General features: G+C 58.0%; 3 protein-coding genes across 3 annotated transcripts in view; 1 reads left to right on the forward strand and 2 right to left on the reverse strand.

The window, feature by feature from the left end:
- Positions 1-2,492: 2,492 nt before the first annotated feature.
- On the reverse strand, positions 2,493-2,918 carry LOC112116164 (ribonuclease-like). Its single transcript, XM_024213492.1, has one exon. The coding sequence runs from the start codon at positions 2,916-2,918 to the stop codon at positions 2,493-2,495; it is 426 nt and encodes a 141-aa protein (XP_024069260.1).
- Positions 2,919-7,052: 4,134 nt separating this feature from the next.
- LOC112116138 (ribonuclease-like) lies at positions 7,053-7,487 on the reverse strand. The gene has a single exon (XM_024213472.1). It carries the CDS (start codon positions 7,485-7,487, stop codon positions 7,053-7,055), a length of 435 nt encoding a protein of 144 aa, XP_024069240.1.
- An 11,652-nt stretch (positions 7,488-19,139) lies between these two features.
- Positions 19,140-21,763, forward strand: part of LOC112116163 (DLA class II histocompatibility antigen, DR-1 beta chain-like) — a 3,442-nt gene continuing 818 nt past the window's right edge. Inside the window, exons 1-5 of the mRNA XM_024213491.1 lie at positions 19,140-19,212; positions 19,442-19,717; positions 20,178-20,447; positions 20,852-21,124; positions 21,532-21,636. Of these exons, the coding sequence (XP_024069259.1) occupies positions 19,140-19,212; positions 19,442-19,717; positions 20,178-20,447; positions 20,852-21,124; positions 21,532-21,636 (997 nt within the window). The remainder of the gene's footprint in view (positions 19,213-19,441; positions 19,718-20,177; positions 20,448-20,851; positions 21,125-21,531; positions 21,637-21,763) is intronic.

Genomic DNA, 21,763 nt, shown 5'->3' on the forward strand with positions numbered 1-21,763 from the left:
GGCCCAGGGGTCTGATTGGGCATGGCACATGGGTGGGTGTGACGCTGCACTCCATAAAGTTTTTTGGAAATATGCTTATGAGTGTGAACATAATGTAACTGGAATATGCTTTATGCAGGAGGTCTCTTTTAAGGTATCACCACAAAGCTTATAATCTACTGAGTGTGTTCATCCTATTTGCATGTATTATTTCTCTGTCTGGAGTTAGGAGAATAAGATATAAACTTGTATTACTGATGTAAAAACATTAAGTGGAAGCCATTAAGGATGCTTCAGAATCAATGAACTGTGAATGGGTTTGTTTACCTGCAAGCCTTCCTGTGTAAGTGTCCGCCAGCTCCTAGGTAATGAAGAAGGAGGTCTTAAAGTGACATGTGATCATGTCACCTAAACTGGAATCCATCTTAAACCTGGTGCTTTTCCATTTAGAGGGAGGGGTGGGAACCCAGAGAGAGACAAAGGATTCCCGACTTGGACCAAAGCTGTAAAAGGGGGTGGAACAGAACAAAGGGGGTACCAGTCATGAGAAAGCCCCTGCTTTTCATCTAAGATGCCTGCTGAAACTAACAAGGACTGTACCAGGGGAAAGGATTGGGCCCAGACTAGGAAGGAGTCTAGTCTGTGAAAGAAGCTTATTGGAACATCTCTGAGGGTGAGATTTACCTGTAAACAGTTTCGTAATGTATTAGGCTTAGAAACCTAGGCTTAGACTTGCGTGTTTTTGGTTTATTTTGCTTGGTAACTTACTTTGTTCTGTCTGTTATTACTTGAAACCACTTAAACCCTACTTTTTATTCTTAATAAAATCACTTTTGTTTATTATTGAACCCAGAGTAAGTGATTAATACCTGGGGGAGCAAACAGCTGTGCATATCTCTCTATCAGTGTTACAGAGGTCGAACAATTTATGGGTTTACTCTGTATCAGCTTTATACAGAGTAAAACGGATTTATTTGGGGTTTGGATCCCATTGGAAACTGAGTGTCTGGGTGCTGGAGACAGGTGACCTGCTGAGCAGTTTTTGGTTAAAGTCTGCAGCTTTGGGGGTGTGGACCAGACCTGGGTCTGTGTTGCAACAGGCTAGCGTGTCTGGCTCAACAAGGCAGGGTTCTGGAGTCCCAAGCTGGCAGGGAAAACTGGCTCAGAGGTAATTCCGTCAGCATGTCAGGTGACAGTCCCAAGGGGGTCTCTGTGACCGAACGCGTCACAGTGGGGATATCGGTTTAGCTGGGCCCAGGGGTTGTATCAAGCAAGGTAGAGTGTGAGGGGAGCCTGCACACTGGAGGGGTCATGGTGCCCAATGCACTCCCTGTAGAAGTGTGCATTTCTGGGAATAGGACTCTCTCATCATTTACTGTAAAGAGGCAGAGGAACTTTCCAAGGGGCTAGCTCAGGGGCCAGTACCACCCGGGGCTGTGTGTCTCAAAGGGCAGAGCTAATTCACCTTTGAAAAATCCCTGTGGCCCTGAGCGATCACTTGCCGTGCTTATAATGGCTAGAAGATCATGTTCTCTGACCTCCGTGAAACAAATATGCGGCCCAGGCACCAGCTGTGTCCTCGGGTTTACAGAGCCCGTGTCCTAGCCACTGAGCGAGGGAGGGCAGGTGCTGGTAGATTCAGAAACTTCAATTCTCTCCCAACCTCTCCCGCCCCACTCGCTGGGCTATAGGGCAGTCTCTGGCCATCCTTGCGCTGGGCTACTGGGCTCCCTGCCCCACTCACCACAGCCCAGCGCCCCATAGCACTGCTGTGGAGCCATCCCTGCCTGCCAGGGGAGAGCGCCCCCTGCTCACCCCTGCCCCGCTCCCTGCAGCACAGTGCCCCTTAGTGCCATACTGGGGCATTGGGGTCAGCACTGACTGCCAGGGGAGAGCGCCACCTACTGAGCCCCTTCCCCGCTCCATGCAGCACAGCACCCCCTGCTGAGCCCCCACCCCGCTCCGCACAGCACAGCACCCCCTGGCAATGCACAAGGGCATTGGGCAGCACTGACTGCCAGGCAAGAGCACACCCCCAACTGAGCCCCACACCCTGCTCCCTGCAGCACAGTGCCCCCAAGTGCCATACAGGCATTGGGGCCAGCACTGATTGCCAGGGAAGAGTGCCCTCTACTGAGTCCCCTGCCCCACTTCTTGCACCATAGCACCCCCTAGCATTACACTGGGGTATTGGGGTCAGCACTGACTGCCAGGGAGAGCACCCCCTACTGAACCCCCTCACTCCACTCCCTGTCCCACAGCGCCCCCTAGTGCTGCAGTGGGGCCAGCACTGACTGCTAAGGGAGAATGCCCCCTGCTGAGCCCTGCACCCCACTTCCTACCCCACAGCGCCCCCTCTAGACCCTTGCACACACTCGCAGCCACATCTGTTCCAGTAAATGTGTTTTATTCCCAGCACTGAAGGGCAAACTCAGCTCAACGCAGCCTAGGGCCCCTCCTGCCTCCAGGCCCAGGGCAGCTGCGCCCTGCGCTTCCCTGGGCTCTGGTGCAGCTCACGCTTTCTCGTTGTACTGCACCGGCCACATGCCGTGGACGCAGCCAATGACAATGTACCTGGAGGCCGCATGGCTGCGGTAGATGCACCGGGCTCCCTGCGTCCGCCTGAGCTCGCAGGTGGTGACGGCCAGCGGCCTCTTGCTGCGGCGCATGCCCTGGTAGGGCGTGCCCCCGTCCCCACACACGCTCCGGAGCTGGGCCCGGGAGGCGTGGATGAAGGTGTTGATGTCTTTGCAGGGCCGGGCCATGCCCCGGCGCTGCATCATGGCCCAGCAGTAATCCCTCCCGGCATTGGTCCGCGGGTTGTCATGGTGCTGCCGCAGGAACTTCTGATAGCGCGGGCCGTGGGTTGAGGCGCACAGGAGCAGGCAGGCCACCAGCAGCGCCAGAAAGAGGGGGCCGGTGCCCTTCAGAGCGCCCATCGCCACCTGCAACATCACGCAGGGCCGTCTGGCTCGGTACGTGCCCCCCGCCACGGCAGCGAGGGAGAAGCCCCCCTGGGCTGACCCCGCAAACGTGGGGCATAGCCATGTGGCCGTGGTACGGGTGGGAAACTGAGGCATGGAGACACTGAGCATGAGGTTTCTAAGGCTTCCCTCCGTGGGCACCGGCTGCGCAAATTGATTAAGCAGTTTTGGAAAATCTCAGACTAAGTGACTGTCTGGAGTCACACACGCCCTGCAGGAGCTAGCAACAGAACTCAGGAGTCCTGATGCCCAGCCCCCCGCCCCTCCCTCCAACAACTAGACCCCACTCCTGGCTTCCAGCCCTCCCAGCTATAACCTTAGACCCACTCCCATCCCAGAGCCAGTGGTAGAACCCAGGAGTCCTGACTCCCAGTCCCCCTGCTCTAACCACTAGCCCTCACTCCCCTCCCAGAGCTGGGGATAGAACCCAGGAGTCCTGGCTTCAAGCCAATCACTGCCTGGCCTCACTGGATCGATTTGCATCTATGTGTCTCTCTCTGGGTTTTGTCTGCCTGGCTCTTCATTTGTGTCGCGTGCCGAGGTCTTTGGCTTTCACCACTCGGTGTTTCTGCCTGTCTGTGTTAGCAAGTGTGAAAAGTTGGGACACTTTTTTTCAGGGGCAGACGGTATATTTGTCCAAATAAGACAAAGCCCCTAATATTGGGACATCTGGTCGCCTCACTCTATGCCCTGCCTGGGGTGTGCGTACCTGCCTAGGTGAGCATCTTTCCAAAAGCTGTGGGTGTCTGTCCCTCTGGGCCAGTCTCTCTGTCCATTTCTTTCCAGCTGGTCTCAGGGGGCTGGGAAAGGTCCAGAGCTCTGTTCCCCTTAGCTAGATCCGTCACTGACCCAGTCACCTTCTCAGCCTCTCCTCTGGCCGAGCTGGGCACCCCACCTCCCCGCCCCGCCCCGGGCCGGCCCTGCTCCCCACCCTGGGTTTAATCCAGTCTCTGCCTTACCTGGTGGCTTCACTCCTGCTGGAGCACAGGGTCTAAAGCTGAGCGTCTGAGTCTCCAGCCTGGCATGTGCCCCTTATATACAGCCTGGCTGGCCAGAGAGGGCTCCCTCGAGCCAGTTTCACCTGCCCAGGCCCAGAGATGTCGGGTGGAGCACAAAGCCAGTGAGCACTGGGCACCGGCTAGTTGTTTAGCCAGCTCCTTCCAGCACTAGGGAGCCTGGTGACCTCCGAAGCCAGGAGCAGGGTTGGCTGGGGTGGGACCATAGGGTCTTGCTCGGTGACCCCTAGGGGAAGGCGTGGTGGGCAGTGCCGGGTTTACAATGGCACCATGGAGCCAGGCTCATGCTCAGAAGGGGCCCTGTCCTGCTCTGCTTGCACTGTGCCCTGAGATCCTGCCAGTCCGCTGGCTCCCCTCCGCTGCCCACTACTTGCTCCTTTCGGCCTGCCCGCTGGTTGGCCAAGGGCTCCTCTCCACCCCCTGGCCTCACCCTGGCTGGACCCCAGTGCACCTCTAGCTCCAGGCAGTCTCTGCTTCCCACCACCTGTGGGGCCCCACCTGTCTCCCTGGAGCTGAGCCGCCTGGGACTGGTGCAGAAGCCTGGCCAGGCTCGGTCAGTTTGCGGGCAGGGGCAGTGTGGGTGACTTGGCTGGGCCCCTCCAGGGCCAGGCAAGTGGGTCCTGAGGGAGCCCGGCCAGGGCAGGCGCTGGCCTGGCTGATCGCACCACTCCCAAGGGGCCGGGGCGATTCCCCGCCCTGGGACCACCCTTGGCTGCGCTACCAGCTCAGCCCGGTAGACAGTTGCCTCCCAGAGGGCCGGTGAGTGCAGACCTTGGGGGAGTGGGTCTCTGGAGGGCCTGGGGGGAGGGTGCTGGGCTGTGAGGGGGCAGGGAAGATCTCTGTGTGTTGGGGCACTAGGGAGTAGAGGGTTCTGTGTGGGGTGCTGGGCAGTTAATCCAGCTCCATGTACCAGGTAGTGGGCTCCATGTACCAGGCTATAAACTTCTTGATGGCAAAGGAGGCTGCTGAGGCATTGACCTGGAGGTGGGAGACCTGGGTCATGGTCCCAGCCTTTGGTCAAGTCCCTTTGCCTCCCCGTGCCTCAGTTTCCCCAGAAGGGCAGATAATCATCTTCCTTTCTCCCACTGTTTCTCTGCATAGGCTGCTTTGTAGCCTCAAACTGCTCTGAAAACCCTAGCCTTGCACTGTGAGCAAATTGAGACGAGGCCTGTCTGTTACTGTGGGAGTGTACAGAACCCAGCACTATGGGGCTCTGATCTCGGTCGGGGTCTGCGCAGCGCCCGGCACAACGGGGGCCCTGCAGGCGGGAGCTGTGGTAGGTTGGCATCATTTTCCAGATGGAGAAACTGAGGCACCGAGCTTTTATTTAAAAAAAAACACTGAGACTTTCCAAGCCACGGAGGGATTTGGGCCCCTTTTCCCCATAAATTTCTACTGTAAAGCCAAAGGGGATGGGGAAAATCTGCCCCCTAAGTCACACAGGGAGCACAACTGAACTCAGGTGTCTCCACTTCCAGTCCATCGCCTTACCCTTGGGCCCATATGGCTGGAGAGCTGCTTACTGCTGAAGGGCCAACTTCTCAGGACTGTCCTGTTGGGTCAGAGCCGGGGACTGTCAGGAGCCCCAGTCGCTTCCCCCCAAGGGAAGTCTGGTGTCTCGGGGCAGAACCTGACCTGCCAGGAGGGCCTGGCCGAGGTAGGCACGGCAGTAAGCGGGTTTTCTGTCCAAGGACCAGCACTCTGGAGACAGGATGCCACACCGCCCAGCCCAAGGGCTGATCCGGCTTGGCAAGGCCGCCGTGGGGCAGGTGACCCCCAGGGGACGATTTAGTGGAGTTGCCTGAGGCCGGCCCCATTGTTTTGGCTCCGCACTGAACGCACAGGTCACTGGCCCATTGTCCTTCTCCAGGCGCTGGAACCGGCTGCCATGTCGCCCGTTGGGGCAGCCCCAAGTCCCACTCTCTGGTTCCTGGTAGCTGCACCGGGGGCCCCAGCCAAGAGGGAGGAGTGGGCAGGCTCAGGAATGGCTGGGGGGTGGGGGGGAACGGCCTGGCCAAGGCCACGCAGATCAGACGGCCTGGGGAGGAGGGGGCATTGTGGCCAGCACATCCATCAAAAAGGTACCGGCCAGGGACCGACAGGAATGGTGTCAGCTGGGAAGGTGGAGAATACGAAAGGAGACATAGTCCATTCCCCGCCCCTCTGAGCCAGCCCTGGGGCCAGATGGGAGCCAGAACCCTCTAGAGGGGGAAAGCCCCATGCCCCATTCCCTGCCCCCTGAGCCAGCCAGTCCCTGCCCTGGGGCCGGATGGGAGCCTGTACCCCCTAGAGGGGAAAAGCCCCGTGCCCCATTCCCCACCCTTCTGAGCCAGCCAGTCCCCTGCCCTGGGGCCCAATCAGCATCGTAGAAGGCTTGACTCCACTGAAGCTATGTTGAATTACACTGGGGGGATCTGGCCGCACGGCACCGGCGGGGCGACCCAGGTGTACAGCAGGGGCGGATGTAGCCCTGAGGAACCCGGGGGGTTTCTAGGCCAAGGAGAAGGAAGAGAGACGGCATTGGGGGGGACACAAGCCCAGGTGCTTTGCAGAATGGAGCCTTTATTGAGTCAGGAGCGGAGCAAGGACAGGACATCTGAGCATAGCCAGATGCACCTGCCCCACTGCCTGCACTGCACTCGCCCCGCCCCCCAACCCAGCTCCCCCATACATGGACAGCCCCCCACCCCCGCCTTTTGCAGCGCGGCTGGTGTTCAGGCCGCCCAGAGACGCAAGCAGCGGGGCGAACGACCAGGCAGCCTGCGTGGCCCGGGCAGTCCTGGGCTTGTGTCCAGAGCAAATCTCACCTGACAGGAGCTGCATGGCTTTGAAGCGCTGCTCCCGTGGTGCCAATGTTAATAGAGAGATGCAGATTGACACCAGCTGGTGGGCTGGCCCCATTGACCCCCACAGAGCTACGGTCCTTTCACACCAGCTGGGGGGCTGGTGCCACTGACCCCTATGGAGCTGGAGTCCATTCACACCAGCCGGGGGTCTGGCCCATTCGATACAACGTGTGGCCAAGGACTCAGTTCCATGCCAAGGCGGGGCAGGGCAGTGGTGCCCGGCCCCGTCACATGATGTGGCTCTCGTCGAACTGCATGGGCCAGCCTGCCGGGTCGCAGGTGATGACGAGGAATCTGTGGTTGGCGTGGCCCTGGTAGCTGCACCGGCCCCACGGGGGGCCCTTCAGTGAGCAGGTGGTGACGGGGAACTGAGCCCGGCTGCGCCGCCTGCCCCAGTACTCGATGCCCCCGGAGCCGCAGACAGCCTGGATCTGGGCCTTGGAGGCGTGGATGAAGGTGTTGATGTCTTTGCAGGGCCGGGCCATGCCCCGGCGCTGCATCATGGCCCCGCAGTAATCCCTCCCGGCGTTGGTCCGCGGGTGGTCATGGTGCTGCCGCAGGAACTTCTCGTAGCGCGGGCCCTGGCAGCGGACAGGCGGGGCCAGGCAGCAGGCCAGCACCAGGAACAAGAGCAGGCTGAGCCCATCCTGAGAGAGACCCATTGCGGAAGCAGGGCAGGCCTGCAAGAACAAGACACCGTAATGCATGGCGGAGCTGTGTCCTCTAACGGGCACTATGGGCAGCAGAGGGCAGGGGAGGGGAAGGAGCGGCTATACTGTATAACGGGCACTAGGGGCAGCAGAGAGTGGGAGGGGGGAACAGGCAGCTATGCTGTATAACGGGCACTAGGGGCAGCAGAGAGTGGGGTTAGGGAAGGGGCGGCTATACTGTATAATGGGCACTAGGGCGGCAGTATAGGGTGTGGGGCAGGGAAGGGGCAATTGATCTCACACAGCCTGCTTACCAACCCTCGCGCCCCCCCCCCCCGCATTGACTCTTTCCAGTCTAGTTACCGCCCCCACTCGTCCCCTTGCCTGTCCCGGCCCTGTTCTCACTTTCCCCAGTGCAGCTGGAGAAGTTCTTGTGGATTCACTCCAGATTTAGGTCACTGAGAACAGACTTTGGAAGTTAGTGGCAGCGCTGGGAACCCAGGAGTCCTGGCTCCCACCTCCCCCATCCCTCTACACACCAGGCTGGTGTATGCTGGGGACATACATCGGCATAGCTCTGTCTGTCAGGGGAAATCCACCCCTCCCCCAGTGCCGTAGTTGTGCCGACCTGACCCCCGCTGCAGGCAGTGCTAGGTTGGGCCCCTCAGGGCGGTGGATTGCAGACACTGGCGGGTGAGCCCTTCTGGGGGCATAGTTAGTGTTTACACCCAGGCAGTCCAGCGGTGCAGGTGCAGCATTTCATGTGTAAACAGCCTCTCTCTGCCCTCTGAGGGTCGGCGATAGACCCAGGAATCTGTACAGCCTACCCTTGTCTGCAATGGGGTCAGGGCCGGATTCTGCTCCCAGCCCTCCAGGGTCAATCCAGAGTCACTCCCTGTCTGCAATGGAGTCAGGGCCAGATTCTGCTCCCCGCCTCGAGTCAATCTGCATTCCCTCCTGGCTAAAATCTGTTCTCAGCTCACCTGAGTCCTGCGGCTCCCGTCAGAGATGGATCCAGCTACCAGCAGAGCTGAGCGTCCCTGAGCCTCCTTCCCCTCCAGCCCTGTTATATACAGCCCGTCTGGGCAGCTGGGGGTGGGGAGGAGGGGATGGGGGAAGCTCCTCCCATTGAGGGGCCCAGGGATTCTGGGTGGGGTAGGGAGTTCTGGAGCAATGGGGCTCTGGCCAGTAGCTTGAGACACTGTACACCCTACAGTGCCCCTCAGCCCAGCACTACTCCACAGCCAGGGTTGGAACCCAGAAGTCCTGACCCCCGCCCCTGTTCTGACCCACTAGCGCCCCTCTCCTGTCCCCAGCTGGGGAATAGATTCCCAGTCCCCCTACCCTGTGCTACCTCACTAGGCCCCACTCTCCTCCCAGAGCTGGGGACAGAACCCAGGCGTCCTGGCGTCCAGCCTCCCGCTCTAACCCCTAGACCCCACTCCCCTCCCAGAACTGGGAACAGAACCCAGGCATTCTGGCTCCCTGCCCTGTGTTTTAGTTATAGCCACAAACATCACCTCCTCCCGCCCCCACAGGGTTGTTTGCCAAGGGATCTCCTGATGAAAAGCCGCCAGCTCCCTGCTGGCTGTTATCTAGGAATGCCTGGGAGTAGATAGCACAGACCCCACACAGCACCCTTGTCCCCCGCTGCCCCCCTTCACCAACCCCCCTCGCCCCCTAAGCACATTGGCCTTGCGCTGCCCTCACATGCAGACATGGGGCCTAAGACGGCTGCATGCTCAGGTCCCATTCAAATCAAACGAAGAAGACTTTGGTGGAGGGGGGCCAGGCTGGACACCAGGACACCTGGGTTCCCTCCCGGGCCTCTGGGAGGGAGTGGGGCCTGGTGGTTAGAGGGGAGGGAGGAGTCTGGGATCCAGGATTCCTGGGTTCTCTCCTGGCTCTGGGTGGGCAGTGGGATCTAATGGTTAGAGAAGGGGGAGTTGGGAGCCAGGACTCCTGGGTTACCTCCAGAGGCTCCTGGTCACCGGCGCAGCCGGGGTGCAGAGGCAGGCTTCCCGCCTGTCCTGGCACCACGGACTGTGCTGCACCCCGGAAGTGGCCAGCAGCAGGTTTGGCTCCTAGACGGAGGCATGCAAGCGGCTTGGCGCAACTGTCACCTGCAGGCACCGCCTCCCCCCCCCCCAAGTTCCCATTGGCTAGTGTCCGACCAATGGGAGTGGGGAGCTGGTGCTTGGTGCGGGGGCAGAAGCCTAGAAATCAGACCCACAGCTGGCCACTTCCGGGGCACAGCGCGGAGTTGGAAAGGTAGGCACTAGCCTGCCTTAGCCGGGCAGCACCGCCGACAGGACTTTTAGCGGCCCTGTCGGCAGTGCTGACCAGAGCAAGGCGACGCAGTGCCTGACATGCCGCGACCCAGTAGTGGGTCGTGACCCACCGTTTGAAAAACACTGATCTAGTGGGTTAGTGGAAAGGGGGCTGGGAGCCAGGACTCCTGGGAGGGGGGAGGATCTAAAAGATTAAGCAGTGGGCACTAGAGGTCAGGACTTCTGTTTTCTACCCCTGACCCTCAAAAGAGACTGGAGCGCAGTGGCTGGAGTGCGGAGGTCTGGGAGGCCGGCTCGCTGACATTCACCTGGCTGTGGCCACACCCGTTCTGGAGTTTTGTGCCTCAGTTTCCCCACCTGCAGCACAGGGAGAGCAATCCTGGGCTGCCAAGTGCCAGGAAGCTGCCAAGGAGAATGGGCATGAGGGGCCTCGGCCACAGGCTGCTCTGACCCCAGGGGGGCCCCTACGGGTGTCACATGGTGCAGAACAAAGATCCCCAGGGCTGGTTCCTGGAGCCGTGATAAGCAGGTGCCAGGACAAACCCAGTGTTTGCTTGTGGCTCATCAGCAGCTATTATTGGTCCCCATGACCCCGTTGCACAAGGGCGCTGGGAAGGGAAAGCCGCGGGGAAACCCCGACCGGCCCTGGGAGCAGGAATGTCCACACAGATAGGGCTTGGGATTTGCCGACCCCCACACAGTAAACAGCACAGGGGTCACCGGCCGCTGGGATGCAGGCGCATGGAGCAGGCTGCTGGAGCAGCTGCCCGGACTCCTGGGTTCTACCTCAGCTCTGGGGAGGGGAATGGGTCCTGAGTGATTAGAGAAGGAGGACTGGGAGTCAGGACTCCTGGGTTCTCTCCCCAGTTCTGGGAGGGGAAGGAGGGGTCTAGTGTATCACAGCAGCGGGGGCTAGGAGTCAGGACTCCTGGGTTCTCTCCCCAGTTCTGGGAGAGGAGGGGGAGTTTAGTGGGTCCGAGCAGTGGGGGTTGGGGTCCAGGACTCCTGGGTTCTATGCTAACTCTCACAGGGGAGTAGAGCCTTGTGGGTAAGGGGAGGAGCCCCGCGCTCTGGGAGGGGCGTAGGGGCCAGTGGGTTACAAAGGCAGAAAACTCTGTCTCTCATTTCCAGCTCCCTGAACGTGCACTGGACAGGCCCCAGAGAGGAAAGTCTCCCTGCTGCAGCCAACCAGCTTTTCTGCCCTGGGGTCGGTTGGGAATCAGCCCCTGGCGTGGGAAGGACCCGTCTCCCTTTGCAGCAGCCGGTGCCCGTGAGCTGGGACTGGGCTAGAACAAGCCCTCCAGGGGTCAACAGCTGCCTAGCCCATCCCGGCAGCGTACACGGTCCCTGCCCAACTGCATCCGCTTCCATGTTGCGCACCCCAGAGGGCAAAAATCACCCATGGTCCTTTGCTGGGATCCACAACACCAGCAGGGATGAAATTACCTTCTTGGTATTTACCACTAGCGGGATCTCTCCTGGAAGAGACAGAGGGGGTCACAGGGGCAGATAATCCCATGTCTCAGGGCACCTGGGTTCCTTTCCCATCTCTGTGTGGCCTTGGCAAGTCACTTCACTCCTTTGCCTGCGGGAAAGGTGATGCCGCGGGGTTGGGGGGTGAATTGAACTTGCATATCTAAAGCTAAAGGCTAGGCCAATGTAAGAAACTCTGGCTGCTAGACAGAGCTAGAGCCCCATGATGTGCAGTCCTGGGTCACACGCTTCAAAAGACTTCCCAGATTCCAAGCCAGACGGGGCCCTTGTGACCATCTCGTCTGACACCCTGGAAAGACCAGAATTTAATCTGTAAATGTTGATAAATGTCACTTTCACTGCACACACCTGTGAAAAACTCTTTCCGTCGCTGATACTCGACAGGCACAGGTCGGCGAAGTCACACCCACGCAGCCGGAGAACTTCTTCGCGTTCGATCAAAGGACGTCGACTTTGTATATTTTGACACATGACGTTGAGAAGTGGGGTTGTGATGGTTTATTGAGCATTAACATTTTTGCATCTCACCGTCTACGGGCATTAAACAACTATGGCGCCCAATCATTTCCCACAACTATGACATCTGAAATCGATAAAAGTTGGAAAAGAAATGTTTAACACCCAGAATTTTCACCAACGAGGAACATTGAATTTGATAAAAATAGAAAAAAAAATACTTAAAAAATTGCTATAGTCTGTTGAAATTACAAACAAAAATCAAAATCAACTTTTGCCAAGCTTATGTCTAGCCCAGGCCAGAGACCTTCCCCCAAATCATTCCTAGAGCAGATCTTTAGAAAAACAGCCAGTCTTGATTTAAAAATTGTCCCTGAGGGAGAATCTACCACGACCCTCGGTAAATTGTTCTGATGGTTAATTACACTGGCCCGTTAAAAATTTACACCCCTTACTGCTGGGCTGAATTTGTCTTGCTTCTACTTCTAGCCATTGGATCGTGTTAGACTTTTTTCTGCTAGATAGAAGAGCCCATTAATAAATATTTGTCCCTCAGGGAAGTACTTACAGACTGTGATCAAGTGACGCCTCCCATCCCCACCTCTTTTATGACACCTGATTTATCAGAAGAGGGTGTAATTTTTCTCCAGTATCTCTGAGAGCTGATTGGAAAATTGGGGAGAATTTTTTTTTCTGATGGAAAAATGCCCATTTTGTTGAAACAGAAAAATTCCACAAAACTGGGTCAGTTTTAACATTTCATTTAGAAAAATGTAGAAAAAAAGTATGTAGAAAGTTGTGTGCTGTGTTGTTGTGGTCCCAGGCTATTAGAAAGATGAGCTGGGCATGTCATATCTTTTAGAAGCAGGTCCAGTTAAATATATTACCTCACCCACCTTGTCTCTCTATTTAGAAAAGTGACGTTTTTGGTATAGAACGTTTCAGTTTTTTGTTTCAAAATGATTGTTCATCTCAAACTAATTTTGCTTTTCATAAGAATAGTTTTCAAAGGGAAAAGTAAAAGCTTGAAATCAAAAAGAAACATTGCGAATTTGTTGAAAGAAAATGTTTCAATTGACTCAAAAATTATTTCTTTAAAGTTAATTTTACGAACAATTTCAAAATGTTGGTGTTTGGTGCTGAAATAGAAGGCACCAAAATGTCCAAATCTTGTTAATTTTTCATTGGCCAGAATTTCCATTTTCTGCTCATTTTCAGTTTTACTCTCTGACACCAGTAATTTTTAGCTCCTATAAAACAACTTTGTTTTCACCATGCAATGTTCTGATCTGTGGTACAGAAGACCCAGCAGTGTCTCTGAAATTGAGCATCATGGATCATGCTTGATTTAAAGCAGGGATGTCAGACATGCATTCTTCATGATGCATTTATGTGGCCCACATGATATATTCCGATTGTGTGGCATCTCTGCTGTCATTTGAAAACAAAAAGTCAGGTTCTTTCTAGCCCTCATGGCTGCAGAAAAAACTTTCCAAAGCTGAATGGAGTGTGTCTGCTTCAGCCACACCTGCCTGGGTTTGCAGAGTGCCTGAAACAATGACCCTGTAGCTCTCTCTTGATCTCCTTGCAGTGAAATGACCCTTCAGCGTCAGCATTAACTACACCTCTACCCCGCTATAATGCGACCCGATATAACACGGGTTTGCATATAGCGCGGTAGCAGCAGGGCTCCGGCGGCACTTTAAAGGGCTCCCAGCCCCCCACCCTAGGGGGCTCCGGCTCCGGCTGTTGCGGGGAGCCCCAGGCCCTTTAAATCGCCGCTGGAGCCCTGCCGCCGCTACCGCGGGGCTTCACCAGCAGGGCTCTGCCAGCGATTTAAAGGGCCTGGGGCTCCCCGCAGCCGGAGCCCCGGGCTCTTTAAATCACCGCTGGAGCCCTGCCACCCCTACCCTGATATAACGGCATTTCACCTATAACGCGGTAGGGATTTTTGGCTCCCCACGACCGCGTTATATCGGGGTAGAGGTGTATTTCACCATGATGGAAAGGGGACACCCGTGAAAGTTGAGTTACTACAACGAGGCTGTATTGTGCCGGTGATCTCCTGGCAAAGCTCACACTGATGTCAGGGTGGGGATCTGGTGTGGATTTGAGGGTCCTGAATACACATCCTGGCCGTGGGACAGTAACATGGAACCCAGCCCAGGAGCTGGACACCCTTGCTTTAAAACCTTCTCGAGACCTTTTCGCGCAGCGAGAGAACATGCACAATGGCTCAGCAACACCCATGGTTGTGAGGAGCAAGACCAGGTATTGTGCCACCCGTCAGCACCCAGATGTTCAGTTCTCCAGCCAGCCCCTTGGTGCTTTCTCCTCACAAGTGAAAGGAGCTTCCTCTACACAGACCTAGGGATCAACCCGGGGTTCGGATGTGCCCCAAGTGGCCCCAGTCTCTCAGCTGTAATTGACTGGGCCCAGGTGGCTCCAGAGGGCAGGTTGTGGCCACGGAGCCGGACAGCGTAAATTCAAACCCCAGCCTGGACAGGGAGCTGAAAATGAAACGCGGGCCTGTCATGCCAGCCTGTCTCGGGGGAAATGTAATCAGGGTCCAACAGGCTACTCAGAAGGTGTTCAAAGTGCTCCTGGCTCTAGGAGGGGAGTAGGGCCTAGTGGCTAGAGCAAGGTGGGGCTGGGAGCCAGGACTCCTGGGTTCTATTCCCGATTCTGAGAGGGGAGTGGGGTCTAGTGGTTAGAGTGGGGGGGCTGGGAGCCAGGACTCCTAGGTTCTGTCCAGGCAGGGGGTTGTGGGTAAGGCACAGGATGTGTGTGGTTGTGGTTGTTGTTACCATCCCTGTGCTGACACCATCTCCTAACCCCCCAGTGTGTCCCCGACCCCTGGAGGGGGGAGGCCTTCGGCGGACCAGCTGGATCTGAGGGCAGAGAGCAATCAAGGTCGGCATCCCGAGTGGCCAGGCTGCCTCCTCCCCAGGGGAGCAGGAAGGATCAGCCCCCCTTTGGTGACTGGGGGACCCCACTAAGCGCTGGGGCGGGAGCACTGGCAGGAGATGGCTCCTCCCCCTCCCAGCCCTAGAGAAGTGGCCTCCCCCCATAATGATCATTGACAGCAGCAAGACCCTGGAGTGGGCTGCAGTTCAGCGCTGGGCGAGTCATCCCCATACAGTGTTATGTGCGGCTGTTACCCAGCTGCCCCACCCCAGAGCAGGCTGCATCTCAGTGCCAGCCGAGCCATCCCCATGCTTGGCTCATCATGGGTTTAGTTATTGGGGGTCAGACTTAGCCAGGTCTCATGCCCACGCCCCCACCCAGCCATGGCGTTACTAGTGCTTCCCCCTAGTGTTAGCTGTGAGTGTTTCGCACCTGGGCCCGACCCACGCTGTGTGGCCCATGGAGATACTGCAGCCCACGTGTCTCCGGACAGCGCTGGGGCGGGGGAGCAGTTTGTGGGGGCCCCTGGAGTGCTGCAGGAGCCAGTGAGGGTCCTGGGCACAGCTGGGCCAGCACCACAATTAACACGCGGCAGAGCGTCCAGCCTTTCCCCCAGCAGAGTTTGTTCCAAATAGGAATGACAAAGTGGCGGGGGGGCGGGGGGGGGGGAGATTTCCCAGGGTTAGAATCCTTCGGTCGCAGCTTTAACGCAGCGGTCCGGTGGCAGGGGACCTTTACTGGCTAACTGGGAAACTCTCCAGGAAAAAATGCGATTTTGTGGACGCTGCATTTTCCACTGGAAAATCACTGCCAGGGGAAATTCCTGACTAGCTCTAGCGCTGGGACCCCTAACGATGGGCAGCCTTCGTTCTCTCCCAGCCCTGGGCTCCCCCACCCCCACCTCTGCTGGTGCCCCTCACTTCCAACCCACAGCCCCCTGCTAGCCCAGCCCTGGGCTCCCCCAACCCCAGCCCTGCAGTGCCCCTTACTCCCAACCCCCAACCCCCTGCTAGCCCAGCCCTGCCCCCACAAGCTCTGCCAGTGCCCCTCACTCCTACCCAAAGCTCCCTGCCATCCCAGCCCTGCCCCTCACAGCTCTGTCAGTGCCCCTCACTTCCAATCTGCAGCCCCTGCTAGCCCAGCCCAGGGCTCCCTTCCAGCTCTGCCAGTGCCCCTCACTCCCAACCTGTAGCCCCCTACTAGCCCAGCCCTGGGCTCCCCACAGCTCTGCCGGGGCCCCTCACTCCTGACCCGCAGCCCCTACTGTCCCAATTGGATGGGATCTCAATCAGGGACTTTGTCTTAAGTGTCCCTTTCCCATGCCAACCTAAGGGCCCTCTCCTGCTGTTCTCCAGGTGATGGTGCCAGCTTCTAGCTGGAAGAGGGGAAAACAAGCCTTGACAAGGGCAGGAATTCAAAGCACCAATTCGCTGACTTTGTTCAGGCTTCTCTGATGGAAAAAAACCTTCTCTTGCTGCTGCTGCAGTGACTCAAACCTGCCAACTGCAAACTTCCAAAGCCAGGCTTGCCACAGCTTCCTGCCTAGCCGGCCTGCTCCTTTTCAAACCTGGCCCCCACCCCCCTGAGGTCACACATCTGCGCCAGGCCGGGGCTGGACTTGGCAGAAACAGCTGCAGACAATCTGGAAAACAGGCTCACCAGATTGTGTTTCAGGGGAATCCCCTGTTTCTTGGCTAACAGCCTCTTGCTCGTCGTCAGCAGGCTCCAGATTTACCTCTGCTTCCAGACCCAGGAACGCCGTAGACACGGTAGCAGCTTGGGCTCTCCCCTTGTGGCAGGTCCCTTCGGGAGATGGTCTCCAAAACCGACATCCTCTGAACTCTAAATCCATGGATCCCACATATAGCTCCATCACCCCCACTATGGTCTGACCTCTCACTTCTCCTCCAAGCTCCCTCATTTCCCAGGTCGGGGACAAACCACTGCAGGGCTCTGTGAATATGTATCCAGACCAAGGATGGGTCCGCGGAATGGCGCTGCACCCTGAGATTGCCCTGACTCGGTTGAGGAAGGCAGCAGGCCCATCCCTGGTATCAAAAAGAGTAACACTGAGCTTGTGACGCTCTGTACCTCGGGGGAACAGCCAGCACCCACATGTTCATCCTTGTAAAATGATTGTGTGGTATCCAATGTAAAGTGTGTTATGTCGGGTGTCTTCAGAAGGCTCATGATGTACTGAGCATTGTTGTTATAGCGATATTATAGTAATGTTATAGGTGATAACTTCATGTATCTAGTTATAAGGCTGAAAATATATCCTCATGACTGAAAGCAAGCCCAGAAAAAAACTCTCCAAGAGCAGAGAGGCAGTTCACACCTCATCAGGGCGTGGATGCGACAAACCCAGCCCAGCCTCACAGGAACAAAGGACGCTGGCCTAGACAGCAACAAAAGAATCTGTTAGTCTCTTGAGGGAGTCACACCCCCTTCCTTTGGTCAGTCTGGAACTGCAATGAGGTAATGCTCACCTGACTCTGAAAGGGAGGGGGGCAAAGCCAAGAGGGAAGAAAGAACATGATAAAAGGGAGAGACATTTGCCATGCTCTTCCTTTCTCTTCCACCTACATCTACAGACACCACACCAAGCGACTGAAGAGCCGATCAAAGGGGAGAGCCTGGCTGAAGAGCAACCAGCCAGCCTGTGGTGAGAAGCATCTAAGTTTGTAAGGGCATTGAAAGTGTTAGGATCAGCTTAGAATGTGTTTTGCTTTTATTTCATTTGACCAAATCCAACTTGTTATGCTTTGACTTATAATCACTTAAAATCTATCTTTATAGTTAATAAATCTGTTTGTTTATTCTACCTGAAGCAGTGCGTTTGGTTTGAAGCATGTCAGAGACTCTCCTTGGGATAACAAGCCTGGTACATATCAATTTCTTTGTTAAATTGACAAACTCATATAAGCTTGCAGTGTCCAGGGGGCATAACTGGACACTGCAAGACGGAGGTTCCTAGTGTTGTGTCTGAAAGCAGAGATATTGGCTAGTGTCATTCAGTTGCACAATCCAAGGAGCAACTTACATGCCAAAGGCTGTGTGTGAACAGCCCAGGAGTGGGGGTTCTCACAGCAGAGCAGGGTAAGGCTGGCTCCCAGAGTCAAGGACTGGAGTGACCTAGCAGATCACTGGTCCGGATAACACCAGATGGGAACGTCACAGAGCAATACAATGTGGAACAGCTCCAACAGGAGAGATTGCCAGAGCCCCACCTCATGCTAGCCCGGCGCGTAGGTGGCCCAGCCGGGACAGTGCAGACCTGCTGTCCTAGATCAGGCAGAGCAGTGATTTGAATTGCCGTTTCTTGCCTCCCACGGGAGTGCCCCGACTGGGATGGTGCATGACTGGCTCTTTCTCACAACAATTTTGGAAGGATTTTTAGGGGAATTCCAAAATCACAAAAGTTTTCACGGGATGGAAGGTGGAGTCCCACCTGGCCCTACGTCCAACACAAAAGCCACGCAGGAGGACCGAGCAATAAGCAAAGATCTGCTCGTCGGAGCTGGGGCTCTGAATCTCCTCCCCTGCATGAGCTGAAGGAGCAATCTCTGCTTCTTCTCAAAGTTCCAACTTTCCGGTGGAGCCAATGCCCAGACCATCTGTGGGAATAGCTGGTTAGCAGACCTGGCGCTCACGCAGACGGAGCATTGTCTGGGAGGGTTGTAGGACTCATTAAACCTTTTGTTGGGTGCTACAAAAGGCTTCCACTCTGCAGCTCTCAAACTGGTGGGTTGATGGGTCCTTTGTGCAGAGTTTGATTCTATTCTGTTAAAGCTCTTCTACCATCCTCAGGATTGTGGCCCGGAGTGCTAACATCTGCCAGTTAATGGGCTAACATCTGCCGGTTAATGGGCTAACATCTGCCGGTTAATGCACTGACATCTGGGGTTTCATGCAATAATCTCTGGGGCTTTAATTCACTAACATCTGGAGCTTGAAATGCACTAACACCTGGGGTTTAACGCGCTACCATCTGGCCTTTGCTACTGAGGAACTGGGCGTCCATGAAGGGCTCAGATTCCTGATGGAGGAGTTTGCCCTCTTGCACTTTCTGACCACCTCTGGCCCAGGCCTGGTGCGTGCCATGTCCCTGAGCCAGCTGCACTAAGGAAATCCCCCCGCCCCCCCGCCCAGCTCCCCACCGCTGGCTTCCCCTCTGCCGGGAAGCTGACAGGCACGATCTGCTGCTGCGGTTCATTCCTCCACACGCAGAGCTAAGCCCAGGCACCGGGCGGATGCTGTTACGACACATCCCCAACCCATCTGCCCAGCAACGTCTGATGCCAGCCCCACCCCACCCCCCGTCCCCTCACTGGCAGGGAGGGGCTGGACGGGTGGATCCGCGTCGGTTTGTGGGCCTGGGTTTCCTCGCAGGTGTTTCCTATCAGAGCGGCAGAGACCTCGGTGCAGGCAGGGGGCGGCCCTGGTCTCTCCAGCCCTGGGGGTCCCAGCCCCACCCCGCACCCCGCAGATCTGCCGTCCCATCCCCTGTTCCCTGATGGCTCCTGGGGGGGTCCATCCCGCTCTGGTCTCCACCTGGCTCTTGTTTCTCTGCTCGGTCGTCTCAGCTGGTAAGTGACCCCTGTTCGCCCCCCGGATGCCTGGGTCCCATCCCCATCCCAATCACTGTCCCCCAGGACTGGGTGCCGCAGGGCCCCCTCGGGTGTCTGCCCCAGATGCCTGGGTCCCATCCCCATCTCAATCACTCTCCCCCAGAACCGGGTGCTGCAGGGCCCCCTCGGGTGGCTGCCTGGATGCCTGGGTCCCATCCCCATCCTGGTCTCTCTCTCCTTCCCGTAGGGGTTCACCGTTTCACCCACTCCCAGATTATTTCACCGCAGGCAGCCCCTGGGCTGCCCAAGCGCCAGAGCTTGCTGCAGGTGAACGGCCTGGCGCTCTCGGCCTATGACAGCAGCAGCCGGAGGATGATGCCGCGCAACGGCTACATGCAGGGCGACCGGGAGACCCACCAGTTCTGGAGCGTCAGCAGCGCCCGGTGCATGTTCTGGGACCCCTGGGTGGAGACCGAGTACCAGGCCCTGGTGCGGGCGGTGAACGCCAGCTCCCCAAAGGCCGGTGAGTCCTTGGGCCCCGGCACTCCATTAGCTCGGCCCAGGAAAGGGGGCACGGGCAGTGGGAGGGAGCTAGGGGCAGGACACCAGAGGGGAGTGATTTCCGTGGTACCTAGTGGTTAAAGTGGGGTGCAGGGGAGCTGGGAGCTCTATCCCCAGCTCTGGAAGGGAAGTGGGGTCTCATGGTTAGAGTGGGGGGGGGGCTGGGAGCCAGGACTCCTGGGTTCTCTACGCAGCCCTGGGAGGGGAGTGGGGTCTAGTGGTTAGAGAAAGGGGGAAGCTGGGAGCCAGGACTCCTGGGTTCTCTCCCCAGCTCTGGGAAGGGAGTGGGGGCTAGTGGTTAGAGTGGGGGCGGGGCTGGGAGCCAGGACTCCTGGGTTCCATCCCTGGGAGAACTTCGCCCCCACTCTGCCCCCTGGCGGCAGCTCCCTGCTGAGTCACTCATGTGGCCGCTCCGCCCCCAGAGCCCTACTACATGCAGGTCGTGCAGAGCTGTGAGCTGGACGAAGCCAGCGGCGCCGTCCGAGCCGTTACCAGGTACGCCCTGAATGGGGAGGACGTGCTGCAGTACCATGGGGACCAGAACCGCTGGTTCTCAGTGCACCCGGCGGCCTGGCGCGTGGCCGAGCGCTGGAACCGCGAGAGGGAGACGCTGGCCGGGATCAACGCCCATACGCCACAGCAGTGCGGGACCTTCATCCGGATCACCTCGCCATTCACCGCACAGACAACAGGTGGCAGCTCTGCCGGTGCCCCTCACTGCCAACCCACAGCCCCCTGCTAGCCCAGTCCTGCCCCCCATCCCCAGCTCTGCCAGTGCCCCTCACTCCCGACCTGCAGTCCCTTGCTAGCCCAGCCCTGGGCTCCCCCCAGCTCTGCCGGTGCCCCTCACTCCCAATTCACAGCCCCCTGCCAGCCCAGTCCTGCCCCCCATCCCCAGCTCTGCCGGTGCCCCTCACTCCCGATCCACAGCCCCCTGCTAGCCCAGTCCTGCCCCCCATCCCCAGCTCTGCCGGTGCCCCTCACTCCCAACCCGCAGCCCCGTGCTAGCCCAGCCCTGGGCTCCCCCCAGCTCTGCCGGTGCCCCTCACTCCCAATCCGCAGCCCCCGTGATCTTTAACCCTTTCTGTCCCCTCAGCCCAGCCCACAGTGCACGTGTCCCTCGTGCGAGGAACCCGGGGCCAGCCTCACCGCCTCATGTGCCACGTGACGGGGTTCTACCCCCGTGACATTGAGGTGACCTGGGAGCGGGGGGGCAAGGGGGCCCTAGGGGAACAGATGACCAGCAGGATCCGGCCCAACGGGGATCCCACCTTCCAGATCCGAGTGTCCATTGAGCTGGGGCTGGGGGAGCACGTGTGCGTAGTGAGACACGTCAGCCTGGGGGGCGCCCCCCTGAGGATCACCTGGGGTGAGTGCAGGGCGGGGCTGGGGATGGAGTACCCTCTATGGAAGGGAGGGGCAGGGGAGCTGGGGGCAGAAAGGCAGAGGGGCAGTTTTGGGAGGCATGGATAGGCAGTGAGGAGGTTCTGGGGGGCTCTGAGGGGAAGAGGAAGGTGCGGGTTCTGGGGGTTAAGAGGGGGGAAGGGAAGGTGAGAGGTTTTTGGGGATCCAAAGAGGGAGGGGAAAGTGGGAGGTTCTGGAGGGCTCAGAGGGGTAGGGGAAGAGGGAATTTAGCTGCAGGGCAGACTCATGGGGGGCTGGGGCTGGGAGGGGCAGACCGGGTGTGGGTCTGCTGGCCCAGGGCCAAGGGGCGGGGGGGAATAGGTGCAGAGGCAGGCAGGGCCCATGGCTCAGTCTGTCTCTGCTCATTTGCAGATCCCCAGGCCACAGGCCAGGCCGGGTCCCTGGGCGTCCTCGCCAGCTGCGTGCTGGCTGCTCTGGGAGTCGCCGCCCTGGGCTGGTATCTGAGGGGGAGGCCAGGTGAGTGATGCCCCCTAGGGTCCCCCAGCCCTCCCTGCAGCTCAGCGCCCCCAGTGCCCCTGCAGCACAGCGCCCCCTAGTGCCCCCCAGCACCCCCTAGTGCCCCCAGCACCCCCTGCAGCACAGC

Source organism: Terrapene carolina, unplaced genomic scaffold (genome assembly GCF_002925995.2).
Source record: "Terrapene carolina triunguis isolate 2854851 unplaced genomic scaffold, T_m_triunguis-2.0 Scaffold612, whole genome shotgun sequence".
Taxonomy (NCBI): domain Eukaryota; kingdom Metazoa; phylum Chordata; order Testudines; family Emydidae; genus Terrapene; species Terrapene triunguis.